This window comes from Lepidochelys kempii, chromosome 10 (assembly GCF_965140285.1).
Source record: "Lepidochelys kempii isolate rLepKem1 chromosome 10, rLepKem1.hap1, whole genome shotgun sequence".
Lineage (NCBI taxonomy): Eukaryota > Metazoa > Chordata > Testudines > Cheloniidae > Lepidochelys > Lepidochelys kempii.
Window position 1 is genome coordinate 77,554,768 of NC_136389.1, and position 22,443 is coordinate 77,577,210.

At 43.6% G+C, this 22,443-nt stretch overlaps 1 protein-coding gene across 5 annotated transcripts in view; it reads left to right on the forward strand.

Annotated features, from left to right (window-relative positions):
- Positions 1–22,443, forward strand: part of LRRK1 (leucine rich repeat kinase 1) — a 109,687-nt gene that overhangs the window by 49,004 nt on the left and 38,240 nt on the right. For 4 of the 5 annotated variants that reach the window (XM_073304295.2, XM_073304297.2, XM_073304296.2 and 1 more), the window contains 11 exons: positions 113–339; positions 722–849; positions 1,137–1,300; positions 2,106–2,243; positions 6,494–6,606; positions 7,849–7,925; positions 13,340–13,469; positions 14,315–14,427; positions 15,689–15,903; positions 19,018–19,182; positions 20,158–20,330. In XM_073304295.2, coding sequence (XP_073160396.2) covers positions 113–339; positions 722–849; positions 1,137–1,300; positions 2,106–2,243; positions 6,494–6,606; positions 7,849–7,925; positions 13,340–13,469; positions 14,315–14,427; positions 15,689–15,903; positions 19,018–19,182; positions 20,158–20,330 — 1,643 coding nt within the window. The remainder of the gene's footprint in view (positions 1–112; positions 340–721; positions 850–1,136; positions 1,301–2,105; positions 2,244–6,493; positions 6,607–7,848; positions 7,926–13,339; positions 13,470–14,314; positions 14,428–15,688; positions 15,904–19,017; positions 19,183–20,157; positions 20,331–22,443) is intronic. The other variant, XM_073304299.2, reaches the window with a different exon arrangement.

A 22,443-nucleotide genomic window follows, 5' to 3' on the forward strand; every position in this document is an offset into this window, starting at 1 on the left:
AAGCACTTACAGCTATTTGATGATTTGTCAGTATTGTAACAGGCCCTGGCTTATTACCATAAGGCAAGTGAGTCATATTAAAATTGCTTTTTGTTCTTTCTTTGGCATACAGGCACTGTCTGTGAGTTGGTCAAATCTCAAGCTGCCTTGGGTGGATCTGGACTGGCTGATCGATATCTCATGTCAGATAACTGAGCTCGATCTGTCTGCCAACTGCCTGGCCTCCCTCCCATCCGTGATTCCGTGGGGACTGATAAACCTCAGGAAACTGAACCTATCTGACAACCAGCTGACCGAACTGCCCAGCGTCCGGTCATCCGATGAAATTATATGCACAAGGTGTGTGTGCTGTATCCTTAAATCAAAGGATAGCAAGTGCAAAAAGCTGCTTCAGATCAATCAGTTGTGCATGTGTGACAGACTGAAACCTGAAGAGAACAAATGAACCTATGCCCCTTGGGCAGATGAAGAGCTTCTTGGTTTTATCTTTTCACTACGAAGACTCAGTTCTGCTCCATACTTTATAATACAGTTATTTCCAAGTTAATTATCAGGATGGTCATGTTTTAAAGTGTGGCTTTTGGCATGGCTTGTGAGAACCATACCTCATACCTCTGCCCCAGGGGAGCTAAAAATGTGATAAAATAGATGTCTTTATACAACACTAGTCATTGCTCATGCTTTTATTTATGCTTTGTTGGATGTTTTTCCATACTTGCAGGTTACTTGAGGTGGATGTGTCCATCAACAGGCTCTGTATTCTCCCTTCTGGATTCCTTCATCTCACAAAACTTCAAAAACTCATTGCCACCAAAAATTATCTGGAAAAGTTATTTGATGAGGAAAGTGGTATGTTAGCTCCAGTGATCAGTGTTACCCTTACACTTTTCACTCCCAGGCCTGATCTTGCAAGGGGCACCCAGGCTTCCTTTGACCTCTAACCCACCAAAGCCAATGGTGGTCATGAGGGTGCTTAGTACAGCTATGGGATCTTCATCCAAAGCACACTGAAGTCAATAGTCTTTCTGCTGACGTCACTGGGCTTTGGCTCACACCCACAAAGTACTGAGCACTATGCAAGATTAGACCCCGAGTGACAGCCCTTCACTAAATTTGTGGTGTTTTGTATTTTCTAGCAACTAATTGGATTGGATTAAGGAAACTGCAAGAACTTGATGTGTCTGACAACAGATTGGTGGAGCTCCCCACACTGTTCCTTTACTGCTTCAAATCCCTAACCATCCTCAATGTTTCCAGAAACAATCTGAAAGTGTTTCCAGACCCCTGGGCCTGCCCCTTGGTAAGTCAAACTGCTCTGGTGGGAGCAAAAGAATGAGGAAAGCTTTCCACGCACAGGACAGTGCAAAGAAATGGGATGTGCTACATTAAGACTCTGTCTAGCTTCTTAGGCTGAAAAGCTGGTCTCCCAGTGCAGTGGTGATACCAGGGTGATTTTAACTTTTGGATTTTCAGGGTGGGTTTTTGGAGATCCACTGCGGTTCAACTCTGTTCATGTGGATATTCCCAGTAGGGCCAATGGTACCACTGCCATGGATAAAGCAAACAGCTTGGACCCTGCGCATATGACCGAAGGATGTACTGGGTCGTGTTACAAAACCCACAGCCTTCCTTCAGATTAACTTTAATCAAGCCAGTGGATACATTATGAGACATCAATACCTACATGTCATTGTGTATTTCAGGAGGAGATAAATGTCAGTGTTTCATGGATAGTGGTAAAAAATAATGAGTGCAAGAAAGTATTTTGTTGGTTAAATATATATTTGGGGGGGAAGAGTTACAGTCTTCAAAGTAACAATTAAAATGCATATCCTTAAAAATGGATTTGCCTATCAATTAAGTGTATGCTTGTAAAGTTTATTGGGGGTTGCTTGGAATTAGACTTGCAGGAATTGGATCTTAGACCTACAAGTGCACAATTCCTTGTTGTGCAGTAGTTACTCTTAAAAAAAACAAACTAGGAAGGCTGCATGAATCAAACGTGTTAATGTATAAAACGTGACAATTGATCAGCATGTTTCTTGAAAGATGTATGTGTCTTAGAATTTGTTATTGTCTCAGTATTTTTTTTTTCATGCTTCCAGAAATGTTGCAAAGCATCTGGAAATTCATTGGAGTCCCTCCCGGACACATTGACTGTTTTCTGGAAACATCACCTCAGAGAAGTGGATTTTTCTGAGAACTCACTAAATGAAGTTCCACAAGGACTTTTCCAACTTGAAGTAAGTGTAAAACCCTCCTAGAGCTTTTTCAACAGAACCTGTTCAGGACAGGAACACCAACTGCAGCGTGTATGTGATTATGAACAAGGGATTAGAGGATCTTTGTGTGTTCAGTAAGATAATGTCCCTTTGCTCCGTGTGCAGAGCTATTGTGTGGGCCTTCCATGCAATATTTAATAGCTGCCCCATTTTCTCCAAAGGTGCACTTTAGCCATGTCCCAAATGATCCTTGTGTATTGTTTGTAACATGCTTTAGGATTCCTTTGAGAGCTATTTTGGTGCCTGCAGCTGTGTCTTTAGGACTGCATTTTTTTAAACCAACCTCCATTTGGTAGTTGCAAGTCAGAGTTAGACGTCCAATGTCTAACTTAATTGCACCCACAGGTCATTATGAGTGCAGAAGGGAAGGCCAGTTTGTTAATCTGTCCCAGAAAGCACTATATAAGCAGGAAGTATTATTGTTCATTGGGTCCACATTAGTGCTGTGTGAAATACTTGCTTTGAAACCTGGTAGCATAGGAAACCTGGGTTAAGGTTAGTTACAAACTCAAAGCGCAGACCATGTTCATTGAAAGGTTCATTGTGTTTGACAAACCTTTCATGCAAATGCAGGGCCTCTTTCCAGCTAATAGGACAGATTCATGATTTTGCTCCAAACTTGTTCAGAATTTGTGGTTTCAACATGAACCAAGGCAGAACTCAACGGTTTCATCTGAGTTTCCATTTCAGATTGTGAAGCACAGGGGCATAGTCTTGAGTGGATTGAAATCAAGGAAAACATTTGTGAAAGTGCCAAGATTTTCACAGCTCTACCCAGCATGGAAAATTGAGTGGTGACAGCATATGTCCATGTCTGTCTAAGTCAGTTTACTTGGACACCAAGGGAGCAGTTGTAGCAGGAAAAACGTCTGACAGGAACGTGTAAGATAAGCCACATTCAAGAGAAGCCATCCTGGTCAGCCCTGATTTCATTTGAAATCCCCATAAAGTTAGTGGGAGAACAATGCCACTGAAAATAATTCTTCACCTCCCTCCCCAATCCCACTCAGCTAGCCTGTTCCCAATGGAATGCCCACAAGGGAAAGGAGGAGCGTGCTAGAGAGATGCCTCTGGCTTTGTCCCGCTAATAGGAACAGAGAAGATCACTTTCTTCCTAAATTATTATTTGCAGAAGGCTACAAGTGACCTCTGCATGTGCGAGTTGCCTTTTCATTACATATATTTTTAATGATTTCTGCTCATCATTTCCTCTATCCTGGCACATCTCCGGAAGGATGAAATCTATGTGCTATTGACTTTAACATCACTTTTACTTTACTTGACTTTAACATCACTTTTTTTTCTCTGAAGATAGTAAAAATACAAATGGGAGAGATTCAGTCGACACAGCAAATGCTGGACACTAGATGGTGCTCCAGGGTCACATTTCATCCTACACTGTAGTTTTTGTGTATGGAAGGCTGGATTTGTGCATGATGTGATAGCTCCCAGGGCAGCATGTCTAAGTGGAGTTGGATAAATTCTCCACTGGGCTGTGTGATTTAGAAGCTGGCATACTTTGGCAGGCACTTGGGCATCCTAGGTACCTCCAGCTCACATCTCTGTTTCTTTAGTCCTAATCAGATAACATTAAAAAGTGCCGACTCACCCAAGTTACCCAGAGCTAGACTGAGATGTGATTACATGTGTGCCTAAGGGAATCGGAGGAAATAAGAACAATAAACCTTCATCTTGGATGTGGGTGCATTGGAGCAAATGAGACTACTCACCCACTTGCACCCTCTCTAGGTTTATATAGGTGGCGAGGGGTGGAAAATGGACAGAACTTTGATGCCAGCCCGCATGTGCGTACATGCTCACTGGCCAGCAGTAAATTACTATCCCAAGCCCATGGAGCAAGGAAGAAGTGTGTCTCAGAGGAGCATCTCTGGTATAATGCTGCTGCTGGAATGTTGTAGTCCACCCATCACCCTTTGGTCAGTGCTGGGTCTAAAGTCAGGACCTGGTCCACGGTAAAGAATATGATTTAGATATGTCATTGTTCAGATGTGGCAAGAGAAGGGGAAGCTAAACCAGCTCATGTTCTATGATCCCTTGTGCAGCACAGATGTTCCTACACAAGGTCCTTTTCAGCTTTGCTGTAGAGCCCATTATCCTTTTCCAAAGAAGCTGGTACTTTTCCAAGTCATGGCTCACGTCTCTAGAGAAGTTGATAACTCCTGGAGAAAGACCAGGAAATTTTCTCTGAGGGACATATACAAAGCAGTCCTGTCATGTTTTCCAGATCCCTTACAGGTTGACTCATGCAGCCCCTGTCATAAGTAAGTGACAGTAGCTTTTTCCACTCTGTTTTAAATTATATGACAGTTCCCTTATTGTGTGTTGTGGCAGAAAAGAGAAGGAAGTTACCTACTATGGTCCATTTCTTGCTCCTGACAGCGCCCCATCCCCCTGAAACTTTGCCAGTGGACAGTCACGATTCTGGAAATCTGTGGTGATACCTGCAGGGAACTTGGCACAAAGTATTGGGTGGAGGCAGATTCTTCTTGTCAAACTGAGGTTGATTCCAAATGAGCAATGATTTTGACAAAATGTGGGGGTGGAGTAGGGGGAAGGCTGTATGGTTAATTTGTTTATACTTCTCTGGAAGTCTCTGGTGTCGTTCAATTCCAGCATTTAAATTGACTCAGCATGTTCCTTCACCAGTTCCCTTCCAATGGCCTTCTCTAATATTTCACAGTTATCTATATTTGTTACTTTTCTAGCATTATGTCAAAGCTTTGTTGTGCCCCTGTCCTGGCACTGTGCAAGTTACACATTAAATACCAACCTACTCACCTGATGATAGGCGGCTACCCTGGTCCCACTCCGATTTCTTATTCTTCTATTTGACCTCATCGCAGAGGAACAATCTCACTTTCTGAGACAGTGTTATTGTGGCTTGATTAAGTACTTGCCACACCATGCCAGCACAACCTCTTAAGGGGTATCCACCATTTACACTAAACCTTAATGGCATATGGAACATAAATGGTGTCTAAAATTCTCTGCTGGCACAACTCCATTGACTTTGGGTATATTACACTAACTTCAGTGGAGTTATGCTAGAAAGAATTTGGCATTTCTAGGTTAGAATTCTGCTTATCTCAGATCACATCAGGGGATGTATTGACTAGGACTCGATTAAATTTTCAGTCAAAAGCTGTTTTCCTATGGATAATTGGATCTTTGACAAAATGAATATTTTCTTGGAAAACATTGACTTGCTGAAAAAACAAAAACATTGTGGCCAAAAATCCCAAAAGTTTCAATTTTAGGCCAAAACATTTTTTAATCAAAAGTTGAAATTTCTCATGGGGGAACCCCTCATCCCCAATTTTCCATCTAATGCTGACACATTTCAAAAACTATCTTCTTTTCCAGCTTTTAAAAGCACTTTATAGTGCCTTTTGGGTATTGTCCTGTTGCCTTACTACCTTGAGAACATCTCTTCAATGAAAATCTACTCTTGTTTTATTAAAGGGACACCATCAAATGGTTTTAGCTTCAAATTTATTTGTAAAGCAAGGTGGGAGAGTGGGGAGATTTACAAAATCTGGCATAAATCAATTTTTTGTAAATTTCAATTAACTTTTTAGGAGGGAGGTGGTATTTGGAATTTCACCCTATCTCCGTGGTGCTACTTAATACATGAAAGCAAGCAAATGAAACTGAGTACAAGTAAAGAGTAAACCAATAGTGTAAATGGTGAAAGGAAATGCAAATCTACTTTTAATAATCTAAACCACATGTAACAAAAATATATGCAGATTCTACTGTATAGGTAGCTCACATTTTACATTTTGGATTTATACAAGAGAATATATAATCTGAAATATGAATTAGTAGGAGAGGGCCCACTCATATCTTAATCCACACACATATGCAACACCTATGACAAACATATGGCATAGTATCCATATAAAACATATCTCTTATCTACATGGGACTGTTTCATTAACACCAAAGCTGACGTTTGGAATTTATAGTTGAATCTTTCAGTAATTGTGTTGGGCTAAAAGGAGATGCACTAAATGTGTGTATTGGAGAGAGTTAAGGAGGGGAATGTTTATATCCTAGGAAGCTAGTCTCTTTGTTAAATAAGAAGTGCTTTCTTAGTTTTCCTGTGATTTAAGGAGCTGTACTTAACAAACCTCTTTCTGCTTGTTTAATGGATTGCTTCTTGTAAGTGCAGCCTATTCCTCTTTCAGGCGCTGGTGTCACTGAAGCTTTTGGGAAATCAGTTAGTTTCGTTGCCTTCTCAAGATAAGTGGACTTGCAGGCAACTTAAATCACTGGATCTTTCTAAGAATCAGCTTGGGAAGTAAGTGTTCCTTTTAGTTTGTGTCAGAGCTAAAATTTAAACTAAAGATTAAAAATTAATAACAAAACCGATCCCTTACATGTGGTAGAAAGTGACAATGCTTTGACAGACTCGCTGAATTAATTCCCTCTATATAACATATAGTTATCCGTACAGCATGGACCACATCTTCTTTTGCATCTCCAAAGTGTCTTGTACACCCATGGCATTGAAGAAATATTACCCATAGTTCCTTTGGATATAGCACATGACATTATATCATGAGTGAATAATTATTAGTGGTAATAAAATGTAGAACACGCTTCACTCTGAGTGGTTTACCAATGCAAGTACTTATTTGTGGGGAGCATATCTTAACCATAAGCATTTTGTCTGGGCTTAAACTTTTGTACTTCTGTTGGGAGTACGTGTTTTGAAAAATGTTAATAATCTTTGGGTTTGTTTTTTTTTCATTAAAATGTAACAGGCCATTAGCCCATAGCCAGACTAATGACTTTGGTGATTTAGAAAAGAAAAGAAAAGAAAAATTCGGAGTGATATTTTTTCCATTTAGAAAACATTATAAGGACGTTTGATAGGCAGACTTGCTGGTCTGTTCCCTTCTCCAGCGGTGACTGTCAGCGCATCCAGCTTGCATGTATATCATCTGGATGTATGCCCAGCAGCTCTGCTAGATTCATTATGATTTGCCCTGCCACTAGTCTGCATGGTCCATGTCAATAAAGAAGGATGTATAAATGCTCTAGAAATGTCTCGGCCCGCCTCCACAATAGCATTCGTGGGTCACCATGTCACAGTACTAACTGTAACAGGGAAAGGCTATTCTCCAGAGTCTCTCAATTTGCTATTTGACAATCTCCTAAGCCTTGATAGCAGTAAAGAGAACGCAGTCAAGTGTGCATTTCCCAAATGGAATCAACACGATGCCCCAGAGCTAGGCTAATGTGCTGAATGACAGAGATGAGTCTGAACCAAAACCCTTGGGTCCAGACGGTTCTGAGTTTTGGTGGTGTTCAGAACTGCTGCTGAACTGTGTGGCTCGGACTCCTCTTCCACATTCATGGGAATGGGAACCAGCAAAGGCTGTACTCTGACATTGTGAAGCCTTGCAGAGGTCCAAATCCTACAAGGTGCTGAGGTCCCAAAGGGTGGGCCCATAACAGTACGGGTTCATGTGAATGTCCCCCCAGCGTGGCTTTGTCTTTCTCAAGCATCACTTTGTGCATTTTGTTTCGTCCACAGGAGCGAGGAGGGGTTTAAAACAAAGCGGATTTCCTTTTTTACCACAAGAAACCGAGTGCGTGCAGGTACAGAGGCAGGTATGGTGTGTGGTATGTCTCCTGGGAAGGAGATGGTCAATTGCGCCAAGTGAATTCCAAGGGTGCAGGGATCCTCCTGGAGTCTGGCAGATGAGTGGTCAGTAGTGCAGTGACATGAAAATAAGACGGGAAATGCTTTTAACGTACAGATTATTGTAGAACTGGTCTATCCCCTCTTCCCAAATGGCTAGTGGGTGAAACCTGCTTCTCTCCCTGAACTATCAGTCCCTCTCTTTGTCCAAATTACTAAAGTGCTTGATGCAGAGTAGCAGCCGTGTTAGTCTGTATCCGCAAAAAGAAAAGGAGGACTTGTGGCACCTTAGAGACGAACCAATTTATTTGAGCGTGAGCTTTCGTGAGCTACAGCTCACTGCATCGGATGCATTGTATTTCTGTTGGGAGTACATGTTTTGAAAAGCTAGTCACTCTAGCTAGTGTGCCCGTTAGTTCACTGAGATGGGGAAATGAACCAATAATTAGATGATCCCAAGGGCAATACAGCTATGTCGCTGAACTTGCAAGGTAGGTTTTGCCCTTTGCCGCTTTGATGATTGCTAAAGGTCTGGCAGGAGATTTTCTGGATTACCACCTGTGAAATCCCATAAAAGTCAAAAGACCATTTGAAGATATCCACACTGATCCCTAATCTCTGTGGAATTAATTTGCTTTGCTTTTCTTTTTGTTTGTTTGTTTTTATTTTAGGCCACTCTGATCTTTTATGTGCTGCATTCTTCCTTGGGAGTACCTTCCTGACAGTGCATTTAACAGTGTCCCTGGGGAATTGCACAGAACGGAATAAAATTCAGGTTTTGTGGTGACCGTTAACATTGCCCTGGACATCCTGATGAGAATAGTCCACTAACCATATAGTCTCACCTCACTGCACTATGAATGAATCCCTCTATTTTTCCCCTTCCTTCATGGGTCATGGACAAAGCAGAAGCATTACCCCCAACACACCCATGACCCTTGCAAATCTGCATTAAGACAAAGACTATAATAAAATCTCATGCTTCAGGGCTTTAGCTGGTTGGCTACAGGGGTCAGGAAGGAGCTTTTCCCCTGGGGCACCATTGGTCAGATATATTCTGGGAGTAGTTTTGCCTTGCTCTGAAGCATCAGGGATTGGCCACAGCTGGAGATAGGACACCTGACAGATGGATCTGAGGTCACAGAGAGAATCCTCTTCCTAGATGCCTGGCTGCTAGGTCTTGCTCAAATCCTCTGGGTCAAACTGATCTCTAGATTTGGGGTCAGGAGGGAATTTCCCCCCAGGTCAGATTTGCAGGGATCTTGAGTGTTTTTTGCTTTCCTCTACAGCATGGAGCATGGATCATCTGCTGAGATCATCCAGGCACACCTCACCTAATCAATAGCCAGCCATTGCAGCGGCCTCAGGCATTGGAAAACATAGTCCCAACTACATATATAAAATGATGGAGTCTAAATTAGCTGTTACCACTCAAGAAAGAGATCTTGGAGTCATTGTGGATAGTTCTCTGAAATCATCCATTCAATGTGCAGCGGCAGTCAAAAAAGTGAACAGAATGCTGGGAATCATTAAGAAGGGTATAGATAATAAGACAGAAAATATCATGTTGCCTCTATATAAATCCATGGTACGCCCACATATTGAATAGTGTGTGCAGATGTGGTCGACCCATCTCAAAAAAGATATACTGGAATTGGAAAGGGTTCAGAAAAGGGCAACAGAAATGATTATGGGTATGAAACGGCTTCCGTATAAGAAGAGATTAATAAGGCTGAGACTTTTCAGCTTGGGAAAGAGACAACTAAGAGGGGATATGACTGAGGTCTATAAAATCATGACTGGTGTAGAGAAATTAAATAAGGAAGTGCTGTTTACTCCTTCTCATAACACAATAACTAGGGGTCACCAAATGAAATTAATAGGCAGCAGGTTTAAAACAAACAAAAGAAAGTATTTCTTCACACAGTGCACAGTCAATCTGTGGAACTCTTTGCCAGAGGATGTTGTGAAGGCCAAGACTAGAACAGGGTTCAAAAAAGAACTAGATAAGTTAATGGAGAGTAGGTACATCAATGGCTATTAGCCAGGATGGGCAGGGATGATGTCCCTAGCCTCTGTTTGCTAGAAGCTGGGAATGGGCCACAGGGGATGAATCACTTGATGATTACCTGTTCTGTTCATTTCCTCTGGGGCACCTGGCATTGGCCACTGTCAGAAGACAGGATACTGGGCTAGAGGGACCTTTGGTCTGACCCAGTATGGCCGTTCTTATGATTTCTCTTGTTCTCTGCCTGTGGCACACAAGAGTCACGAGGACTGAAATGCTTTGTTCAAACCCAAGTTATTGGGCTCAATACAGGGTTAACTGTATTGAGCCCAATTAACTGGGTGAAATTTAAAGGCTTGTGATACAAAGGAGGTCAGACTGGGGGATCTAATGATTCTTTCTGGCCTTAAATTCTAAGGAACCATGAAACTTGCAAAGTTTCCTCTCCGTGGAGGTAGAAGCTGCTGTCCAGCAAGTAATGTGTGTGTTCATATGAAGAAAATAAATCTCTGTTGTGCGTAAGATTTTCTTTAACTAGTTACAAATGAAAAGAGAAATAGCAGGATTTACCTAGAAAGATAAACGCTGTGACATCAATCCCGAGTGTAGAACATGTGGGAATATGACCCTGAACCTTTGTTCTAAAGAGTTTGTCAGCATCAGGGGCATCATATCCTCTCTGTAAAGCTATTACAACAGCTGGGGGCCGGGGGCGTGAACGGAGGACTAACCCCAGGGATGCTTTGAGCCAAAGATCTGTCCTGGCCTTACTACCAACCCCACCCCACTCAAATCCTCCGGCTATTCCAGTTAATGCCCATCTTCTGTGCCTCCTGTTGTCGAATAATGTGAAAAGAGGAGCTGAGAAGGAGAGACAAAAGGAGAGAAGGAGGCACTTTCGTCAGGTCATGGAGCAAGGGGATAAGAGGTGCATTTGTCAGTATGGGCTAGGTGATGTCGATCCAGCAATCAGCTGCAAATGGGGAAGGGTCTCAGCAAAAAGGATTGGTGTGTGTTATGTTGAAATAAGAAACATGAATGTTATAACAAGAAGATGGAGATTCAGAGGGCCAGACCTTCAGCCCTGCCATAGCTCCTTATGCTGCTCTGGCCGTGCAAAGGGACATAAAGCTAGTTTAACCAGCTCCCTGGGGATTCCTTGTGCAATGAGAATCCCCAAGCAATGCAGAGCCAGCAATGCAGAGCCAGCCCAGTCTTCATAACAACCCCTTCCCCTAGAAAAGGGGATGGGACCTAGTGAAAGGGGGTATGGCCTGAGCGCCATGGCTCTCTGACAGTCCCTAGCTAGAATGTCCCCTTTGATACGTGGGTATCTGGGTGTGACTAAACTTGGGCCAGGGGCCAAACCAGCTCCCTGGCTGGCGCCAGGACTGGACAGCCACAAAGATGGAGTAAAATCACCTTTGTCTCCCAGCTTCTCCTCCTGTCCCAAGTGCAGCTTGGTGAGACCAGAGGACATGACCAGGAGTTTAAAGGACATTTAGTGAAGACAGGAGTCAGAATGCATCAGTTTCGTACAAAAAGCTCCCTATATTTAATATAGTTTTACCAAGTAAACTGTTTACTTATGTCTAGGAAATTATTTACAGAGGATGATTTACGGATACTCAGTACACTAGGTTGATAAAACTCAGAATAAACTTCTTGCATATGTATGTGGTTGCATTTGTGTAGTTTACCCATCCAAAAATATTTTTAGGATGGGAATTCTTTTAACAGAAAATCCAGACCCAAGCCAGAAAAGTCATACATAATTCATGAATAAATAATTACAATTCATAAACACTTCGAGCCTGCTTCTAACATAACACACTCTTTTCTATCTAGGGTTAGGAAATGAATTGGGAGCATTGCTGCTATTTTTGGTAGTTACTCCTGTGTGTCCAGGATGGACTGAATCTGTCTGTCTATAGCTAGATTAGTTCCATTCATCCATACTGAAGAGGAGCAATAAACACTAAAAAGATTAAATTCATAACAAGTCAAAAAATGAGTGAACTGAACCCAGGAGTGTTGGAGGAGTGTTCATCCTCAAATTTAAAGACGTTAATTTTTCTTGTGATTCACTTTACTGGTACTTTCCTCAATTTCATTTTCACTGTGGCAATGCACAGTTAGTTGATGATCACTGCCTACATCTGCCCTTCTGTATACTTGGATGTCTTGAGGTGACGATCAGAACTTTATTCATATGATTTTTGCCATCAGGTGAGAACCACATTGTTTTATGGTGGTGTATGATGAAGGAGTATCCCTCTAACAATAAGATGGTTCAGTTGACATAATTCAAGCAAGTGTTCCCTGTTAAGTGAGCCGGTTTCACCTGTGCCCTTTATGTCTGTCGTGTCATGATTGTCTCTCCCCACCACAGCATTTATATCACCCATAACAATAAAAATATCATCATGTGGGACTTGCTGATGAGCTTCTGAAGACCGTTATAAAAAGTATCCTTATTGTCATCATTGAATTCTCTTGTTGGGACGTAGCATTGAATGATGGTCATTTTTATATAGCGTTTCTGAAATCTTGCTCATATCATTCTGTCATTCACTGGTTGACAGTCTGAAATGGCTCTTTGTGCAGCATCATTCCAGATCAATGCAGCTTCTTCTATGCCTCCATCTGGGGCCCTTGAGTAAATCTTAGCTTTATTGTTGCCTGTGGTGAGGGCCTACATTGACTCATCTGCCCACTGTAGTCACTGTCAGATCCTGCGGCTCGCTAGCTCCCCCTCTGTGCAGGGTTAATTCCATAAATTGACCTGATTCTCTGCTCACCCTGAACTCTTGTTGAGTTATTCACATGTAGTTATCAGAGAGTATTATGGCCACATTTTGGCTGCTCTTGTGAGAGTGCAGGGAACAAACTTCCCAGTGCTTGTGCTCCTTGCGTGCAAGTTATGGGCCTGGATTGGGCATGGATGTCATTGCTCGGACCGTGATGCATCTCAGAGCAGACGCTGTCCAATGAGGAAACACATGCTACTCCACCAAAAAAGAAAAATTAAATGTTCTTCTAGACACATTCCCATCAGTGACTGTGGAGACATTCGGTCTGCCTCAGTGCTCCACAGGTAGAAGGTCTCAGTTCACTGCTGGGGGTTTGCACCTCTACACGAGGGCAAAATCCAACAGTGCTGTGATTGTAAAAACCGTAATCTGGGCCTGGATGCTTTATTACCATTGTTTCTGTTGGTGGTCACTTGCTTTGCATGTATTGCTTCATGGTAACTAATTCAATTACCTAATGACCTTGCTGAAATGTTAAAGACCAACGGTTATTGGTCTAGAGCCTTGTGGCATGTTCTGTTTGCTTTCATCTCAGCATTTATTTTCTCTCGTGTTGTTTCAGGTCCCTTCTTGGAGTTTCCGGCATTCCTGAGTGACTCTCTGGAAATCCTGTATGTAAATGACAATAAGCTAGACACCGTCCCACAATCCATTTGCCTTCTGAAGGGTCTAACAGAGCTTTATTTAGGGAAGTAAGTACATGCCATGAAAAGCCACATTATTACTCTGCTGCTTTGACGACCAACCTTCTGTCTGAGACTACATCTACGCTACAAGCCGGGGGTGTGATGCCCAGATCCGTTTGATAGACTCATGCTAGCTCTCATTGAGCGAGCATGCTACAAATACTAGTGTAGACATGGTAACTCGGGCAGCAGCGAGCCACCCCCCAGTACAACCCCACCCAGACCCCGTGGGTACATACTCAGCCTTGCCACTGTTTGCTGCTGCCGTTGCTACTGCATTTACACCACTATGTTTAATGCTCTAGTCCGGGGAAAGCTAGCACAAGCATGTCTGCTTCAGCCCAATCTCCAAATGTAGACGTAGCCATAGAGTCGAGGCGATGAGCACATGTAAAGTCAGAGGGAGTTGAAGACACTCAGCAGCTCATAGGATTGGGCCCATAGATTTGTGTAATTAGGCTGGAGATTTTAAACTTTAAACTCTAGAGTAAGGACAGTGGTTGTAATGGGCGGAGCAGAGAACTGGATGCTGCTGGCCTGAATGCTAATCCTGACTCTCTACTGTCTCCTTCTGTAGCCTTGAGCTTTAACCATTCTGCCCAAGCTTCCTCATCTACAAACTGGAGATGATAATACTCACCTGCCTTACAGGGGTGCTGTGGGGGTTAATTAAATTTTACCAAGCACTTTGAAGATGGAAATCACTATGGAAGTGCTGAGTATTATGAAAATGTTAATGGAAGAGAGGGGCAGATCTTTGTGAAGACAGAATTGTGTAATATGGGAGCCCCTAACAGTAGCTACGTACTTACAAAGCCTGGTTGTTGGTAGATTGATTTATTTTCCAACAGTAACCCTGGTATCCGAGAGCTCCCTCCAGAACTTGGACAGCTGGCTAATCTTTGGCAGCTGGATGTTGAGGAACTAAATATCAGCAACATTCCTGCAGAGATCATAAAAGAGGGTAAGTCTGTATTCTACACGTATTTTAATAAATTCATCTCTTTGAACAGAGCATCAGAATTACTTTTTTTTTTATCATCTTGGACATGAAAGAACTATATCTGCATAGGGAATGTTAAAAGGAATTGCATAGGGAACTTCCCACACAGTGCAAAGTCAACCCCAGGACACAACAGGGGTCCAGGCCCTCTCTTGGCCATGGATGCTACCACACAGTATCTTCCAGTCTCTCCCGTGGAAGGGGAGGGGACACAGAGAGAGGTCCGAGTCTCTCTGAGGGGAGGAGAGGGGAGGAGAGGGGAGGGGAGGCAGGAAGAGATCTGGGCTGGTTCCGATTTCTTTGGTGGCAGGGGAAAGGCTGAGAGACCCCGGTTGATCTGCCTCACCCAGGGCCAGTCCTTGGAGATGGGGAAGAAGTAGCAATTGAATCTCTCAGCCACCAACATGGCCTGAAGTGGGGGCTGCATCTCTTCCTGGGGCTTTGGCTCCTAAGACACCGTGCAGCTGGCTCCCCATTTCCCAGAACGCTGTGAACCATCTCCTAATGCGGCCTCCTCCACCACTTCTGGTTCCAGACCCCCACCTTGGGAAAATTCTGGTTGCGCCACTGTTCAGCCCTCAGTGCAAAACGCCAACTATTGGCTCCGTTTACGAAAGATTTTTACGTCAGAAAAATGACCTGTAAATGCAACCTTTTGTTGGCAGTATATTATGCCAGAGAACTTTTGTGGTGGATTTTATAGGACTGCAAATAGTTTATAATACTTTGACAGCCCTTCTAAAGCATTTTTCAGTAATGGCCCAAAACATTGCAGAGTAACGTGATGGTGTAAGCTGTCATGTTTTTGACCAATTATAACAGCGTAGTCTTTTATTTAAAAAACCCTAATTTTTCTTAAATCAAGTGCTGTGGTCTAAACCTCGTTTTAAGTAGAAACATGAAAGTATAAGAATGTACTGAGTATTTGCCAATGCTGCATTAGTGTTTTATGTTTCCTTTGAGCTTTTGAAGAGTGAAAATGAAAGTATTTTTTTCTCTTTACACTGACTCACTGTAGCCTCTTGCTGTGTTGACTTTTTGGTGGGATCAGGTCTGTCCATTAGGAATTTCATTCCTTTTGTTTATTCGCTGAGCCCTTTCAATCAACAGAGAAACTGCCGTGAAAATACTTCTACTACCGGCATACCTGCTGCACTAGATTTTAAATGTGCCCTGCTGCACATTGCTAACCACAGGATATGTTCACCCTTTTTTCCAATAGGCCCTAAAACAATATTAGCATACTTGCGGGCACAGCTGCGCAAAGCAGAGAAATGCAAGCTGATGAAGATGATTATTGTCGGTCCTCCACGGCAGGGAAAGTCAACACTTATAGAGATCTTGCAGACAGGGAAAGCCCCACAGATGATGCACAGTGATGCCACCATACGGACAACAAAATGGGAGCTTCAGAAACCAGCTGGACTCAAAGCCAAGGTGAATAATGGTCAGAGATAGTTTGCTAGTGTAGAATGGTTTGGAGCAGGAAGGATCTCCAGTGCGTCATGTAGTCTGCCCCTTAAAACAGTAGTAGACTGACTTCATTACCCTAAACCAGACCTTGTAGATGGTGTTAATTTACTCTTGTGATTCACCATTCCCTTTGTCAGCTTGCTTCATTGTCCAGTTGTCTACATTCCTACACTGTAGTTAAAAATGTTTTTCTTATTACAGCCTAAAGCTCTTTCTTCTGGTTCACTCTTTGCTTGGTAGTCTCTGCCCTCTTTAAAACATCCTTTATTCAGTGCTTAATTTGTAATGAAAGACATGGCAGGGCTCAAGCAATTTTTTTTACATTCGTAACTGATACAGCAAGCTTGGAGATGCCGGGGCTATGAACTGCCAAGCCTAGAGGTGCCGGGCTCAGCTCTGGCAAGCCCTGGCACAAATTAAGCATTGCCTGCGTTAATCACTAGTCATTTCTCACATCTTCCCTTTCTACTAAACATGCCTAGTTCTGACAACCCTTCATCATTTTATTCTGGGCACTAAGGCCCAGATCCACAAAGGTATGTGGGCTCCTAACTCCCCTTAAAACCAAGTGCATCTAAGAGAGTCATCTAACTGCCTTTGATTTCAGTGGGTGTTAGGAACGTAACTCATGTAGGCATGTTTGCAAATCCCATTAGGTGCCCGTCTGCATCTTAGGTAGCTAGTTATCTTTGAAAATCTGACTCAGGGAACTGGTTGAAATCAATGGCCCTACTTGGCCAGCTTCCAAGTGGAAAATAAGGATTTGGAAGAGAAATGAGTGGTCATAGGCATAAGGCCTGCTTTGCTAGGTAATGTATTGACAAGAAGGAACCCTCTTGGGCAGAGAGAGCCTGGGGAGACCAAATACTGCCTTATAACCTGTGGCTATAGCACCAAATTCAGGACTACAGCAGAACAACTGTGTTCAAATCTTCAGCTGGCCAAGAGCTTTTCCCCCTAAACTGTTTGTTTCAAGACACTGAGCCCTCCCCATTTTTGGCAAACCTTATGCCATGTTTTAAATAGATGCTCACCATATGAAAGATTAAATCTGGCTCTGTGAGGCAAGCTCCTGTGGAAGAGAAAAGGGGACAGTTTAAAAAGAAAAATTCCAATAGCAAACAGATGCTGCAAAACATTTTTTAGATTGGTGGAAAAGGGAAAGACATTTCTGCCAGGCCTTTATGATAAAGCCCTATAGAGTTTAATTGGGATGAGACCAGTAGGATCCTACAGAAACGTAACCGAATTTACGGTACAATCCTATGGAATTTAATGGAGAATGATATTTTATGGCTAATTGAACTAACGTATAGAATTGTAAAGCAGGGATGAATTCTGTAGGGTTCACATCCGCTATAGGAATGTAAACATTTTCTATTTGGTTCCATGGAACTTTTCCTTAAAGCGGGGGTGTTTCTTTTCCATTCTTTCTAAGTTGGGTGCAGTGAGTCACAGCCTAGTGAAAGAACATGGAGATGTTTGTATTGAACAGAGAGCCCTGGAGATACAAACCTTTCAAGGATTAGCATCCATGGAGCACCCTTCGATTAACCAAGTTGTCTCCTGCATTTCTGCAGAATGCAGCCTCCAGGCAACACTTCACTGATCAGGAAAATCTAGTTTCAAGTCTTAGGCCTTTAAAGTGGAATTTAATATTCTGACAAAGTTATTGCCTGACCTGCAAAGGACTAGAATCCTATAAACAATGACCAAAGGGTCTGGTTCTCACCTCACTTACAATGGTGTAACTCTGTTATCTCGAGTGGAATCATTCCTGATTTACCCCAATATGAGATCAGTATCAGGCCCTATGTGGCCATAAGACTCTGCCTTTACTAACACTGAATTCCACCACAGGACAGTGGAAATGAGCCTTCTCCTTCAGTTGCATCAGAGGAGGCGGGGACACAGGGCGGTTCTCGGGCTCCCGCATCCGGGGCAGGGGAAGGGGCCCGGGCTCCCTGGCCTGGCTCTGGCTTCTGCCTTGGACGGGGCTTCGGGGGGAAGAGGCGCGGCGGATGTGGACCACAGAGGGGGCGGGGCCTCGGGGCCCCCCACTTTTAGGAGGAATCCATTGCCCCGGGCTTGTACGGATAAATGCATAAAAGATACTGAGATACTACACTGATGGGGGTTTATAAGCACCATAGATAGACTCCAAGCTGTAGGGGGCAGAATCATATGCAGTACTTTAAAACTTCCTATCAAATTCACAGCAGCCTGAATTTGAGAGTGCTCTTTTGGCCCACCTGTGGCATTACATTGCACCTGGCATCAGGGTTTCTAATGACATCCAGCAGGTGTTAATCAGTGGCATGAGAAGCTTTGAACGCCAAAGTATCTAGACAGATCCTGCCCTTGTGCAAGGTAAACTCAGCCTTGATGGGAATCGGGACTAAGGATACATCTACATTTCGAGCTGGAGATGTGAATTCCAGCTCAAGGAGACATACCATGCTAAAAATAGAAATGTAGCGGCAGTGGTAGGAGGGTCTGGTCGCCCAAGTATGTGCCTAGCGGTCTTGGACAGGACTGTGCTCAAGGCAGCTAGGCCCTGCTGCAGCTGCTCTGTTTTTGGCTCAGTAGCTCGACCACAGTTTACCTGTCCAGCTCAAGGTGTAGACATACCTTCTGTGGAATGAAAATGGTTTCTGCAGGGGGCTTCCCTGTACCCCAGCTCTCTATGATTCACTTTTTGGCTAACTAGCTTTAGCAAGTCTATCAAATATACCACAGTCAGGTCTGGAAACCGTGCTTATTCCTGAGCCAGTGAATTACATGGCTCAGAATCAGTCTTTCGTTTGTGCTGGAGCATTAGCTGGAGATTTACCAGTATCAGCAGTGCACCTATAGTCTTAGCAGGAAGTGATTCGTTCCCATTTCCCGCGTGCAAGTGGCAGCCACATTTAATAATTGCTTGTTGATTTTGATTTCCTTGAGGCACAATTGCAACATCGATACCGTTCTAATGGCATACAATATGCAGACACCTAGGCCTCAGTTTAGACTTCAGCTGTTATCGTCCCATGACGTCCTGTAGCTGTTTTATATGACCACTTCTCTTTGTCTAAGTAGATTGATTCCGTGGAATTCAATGTCTGGGATATCGGGGGCCCAGCAAGCATGTCGACAGTCAATCAGTGTTTCTTCACAGACAAAGCATTGTATGTAGTTGTATGGAACCTGGCACTAGGGGAAGAGGCTGTTGCAAACCTTCAGTTCTGGCTGCTGAACATTGAGGTAAGAGGTCCCTTCGGGTTGTGGGATTTTTTTAGTCGTATTTCTGCCCATCAACGGGGATGCTTTACCTTCATTTAGAACCTCTCTTAGAAGCTCATCTATCTGTGAATTTTATGTTGTTCTTGGGATATAAATTGCCATTGTACCATAGATAGGTCAGTACATTTAATGGTTTAAATTCATCATCTCTGCACATCAGAGAGTGAAACAAAAGCTGATTTGTAAATTCAGACTAAGACAAAGCTGCAAATACTCATTAGTGCCTAGTCACAGTTTGGTTTGAGGGGATTTCTAAGCAGTTTCTATCTTGTGCTGGTTAGTCGCACTTATTCTATTCTTCTGGCCCAGACAGGTTCTGTTTTAACATTTTTTAGTTCAGATACGTAGGTCTCCAGTGCTCTCTGTGGCTGAATTCCATTCCCATGCATAAAGATAGGTCCGAGCTACAGGGTTGAGATTCAGCGTTCAGAGGTGTTTGGATCTGGAGATTGAGTTAATACCATAACAGAGAGTGTGGTTACACGGGAACCCGGGGGTGTGACTGTAGCTTGTGCAGCCGTTTCCACGTTAGCTTTAATCGAGCTAGTTCAGGTATCGGAGCAGTGAAACTGTTGCGGCACGCACATAATTACCCAGAATTCCAGGGGGCTTGTAAAGCCTGTGCTGAAGATTGTTCTGTTGCAACGTCACTGAGCTAGCTAGAGTAAAGGCAGCTCTGGTATTTCTGCTTGACAGCGGATACCCATATGTGTAGCGTGGACGTACCCTGAGCTAGCCGCACAGTTTGATTCTAGATCCGAATTTCCCTGAAGTTCAAAGTTGTTTGGATCCAGGGGTTTGGTTCTGACTCTTCTCTACTAAAGTCTAAGCGATCCCATTGAGTTTGGTGAAATGTATTCCTTGACTTCTGATCACTTGTCAGTTCCGTACATTACATAGTCTGGGGCAAATCAGGGTCCATGTTTTTCCTTTCAGGCCAAAGCCCCGAATTCTGTCGTGTTAGTGGTAGGAACACACCTTGACCTTATTGAAACTAAATTTCGCGTTGAGAGGATAGCAACTCTTAGAGCATATGTCCTGGCTCTTTGTCGCTCTCCTTCTGGATCAAGAGCTACTGGCTTTCCAGATATCACATTCAAGCACTTACAGTAAGTACCATATCTCTTCATATCGCTGTGTATCAATCAGTGGGTTATACTTTATGGCCCCTAAATGTAAGTAGCTTTTGTAAATTGTATGTTTCCTTGGCAACAATAGGTCTAAAAACTCATTAGCTTTGTACTTCTTCTGTATATTGGATTTTTTCTGGTATAATTAGAGAGAAAAGTACAGCATGCTATAGTGGTCTCAACATGGGTCAAAGAGGCAGGAACTGAGTTCTAATCACAGCTGTGACCTTGGGCAAATCACTTACCCTGCCTTCATTGCATCTCATTTTCCTTCTAAGTAAAATAAGGATAAATTTTATTAACTAACTCACAGGGGAGTTGTATCCATTGAGTGATTAATGTTGCAAACACTTTAAAGATAAAGATGGCAACTGTTCTATAAAATCTAAGTATTATTACTGCCAATTAGCAATATACTAATGGGATTTGTAATATTTGCAAGATAAATGCCTTTATAACTTTACAAGACTATAACTACACATTCGTTGCATTCTCATAGCAACTAGGATTCCTGGTCATTGTGCTAGGTGCTGTACAAACCCAGAACAAAAGCTGGTTCCTGCCCCAAAGGGCTTACGGTCTACATCATTTTTTATTTTAGAAAGGCCAAAGAGTCAGCGACTGCTCATTATATAACCAGGTCATGGAGTTCAGCCCAACTTGCTCACGTCTGCGTGGTGTGAGAGTGCACTTGGGGAACGCAGAATCCTCGGGCTGGGAAATTGAACAGAGGACTTACGTTTCCCAGCGTGTGCGATTGCTGAGCACTATGCTGAGACAGCAGCAACTTGTCACTGATCCCTAACAGCTGGAAATTCCTGATATCTCCGGTGGGAACAGTTGACTAGGCCCAGAAGCTGATGTTGAATTCCCATAGCTGGGAAATGGGGTATTCTGCTGCACCAGCCGCTCACGCTCTGCACACACTGTCAGTGTGAAGATCTCTGCCGGGACATTCTGCATCTGGTAAACAGACCCTGCACTGAGCTTCCCAGCCTCCTGGTATCCTTCCCAACGTCAGGAAAGCCACCCGACGCTTGGTGTATGGCCTAGCTCCCGCTCAGACAGAGTTTTCACGCTCACAGTCAGGGCGGCTTCTTTTATCAGCGTGCAATAGGCACTGTATTTCCTAGCTGCACTAAAACTAGGTCCAGGATACACACTTGTGAGTCCAGCTTTTACCTGGGCCTACCCTGCATACAGTGCTGGCTGCACTCGCAGCATATCACCGAATTTACCCTGGTACCATCATTTCCTACTCACTCTCATTACAGCCACTCTTTTGCCACTATAAAGCAGCCTGCCCGGACCTCTCTCTCTAAAGGGAACTCCCTTCACCCTGACCCTGAACTCTAATTAATATTCTTGCTCAGACTCTCCCCAGCACAGTCTGCTCTCAGCTCCTGTCAGCCTCCAGTCTCCTGTCCAACTTTCCTCATTCATTTCCGCTTAGCTGGAGACGCTATGCCCACTTCCTTCCCCCTACCCCCACCCCAAACAATTTAATTCATTCACCATCATTCACCTGGAGCTGGCAGGAACACGGCTCCCCCGAGCACTACTCGGGGACAGCCAGAGTAGTTGCAGAATGCCTTTGTGTGGGTGAGACAAAAGCACTCTTATAGGCCATTCATTCAGCTCAGCCCGGGTGTGTGAGCGCATACTTTCCTCCATCCCCCTGCCCCCCACCACTCAATGGCCAGGGTTTAAAATACAGGATTTTCCTTTAAAACAAATTTCTTCCCTTTCCCTCCCTCCCCACCATATGTGGAATCCATAAGAAAGAGTCTTTATGGGGAAAATCAGAAGAGGAGTGCTCCTGTGCAGCAAACAAGGAGGCCAGGAATAGCATGATAGGGAGACAAGCATTTCCTAGGTGTAAGAGAGATGGAGAAGGCCAGCTTGTAAGGACCCAGCATAAAGGGGGTCCAGCCAGCTGCAATTTGTGCAGGATCCAGGGTGGGGGAAAGGCAGCTGTGAGCCACCATTCTAACTCCCTGAACCTGAGGCTGGCTGAACCAGTTGGACAAGAACGGTCGCCTATGGACTGCTGACATCTCATACTCCCGGCTCATCCCAGAGCATTGCCGAT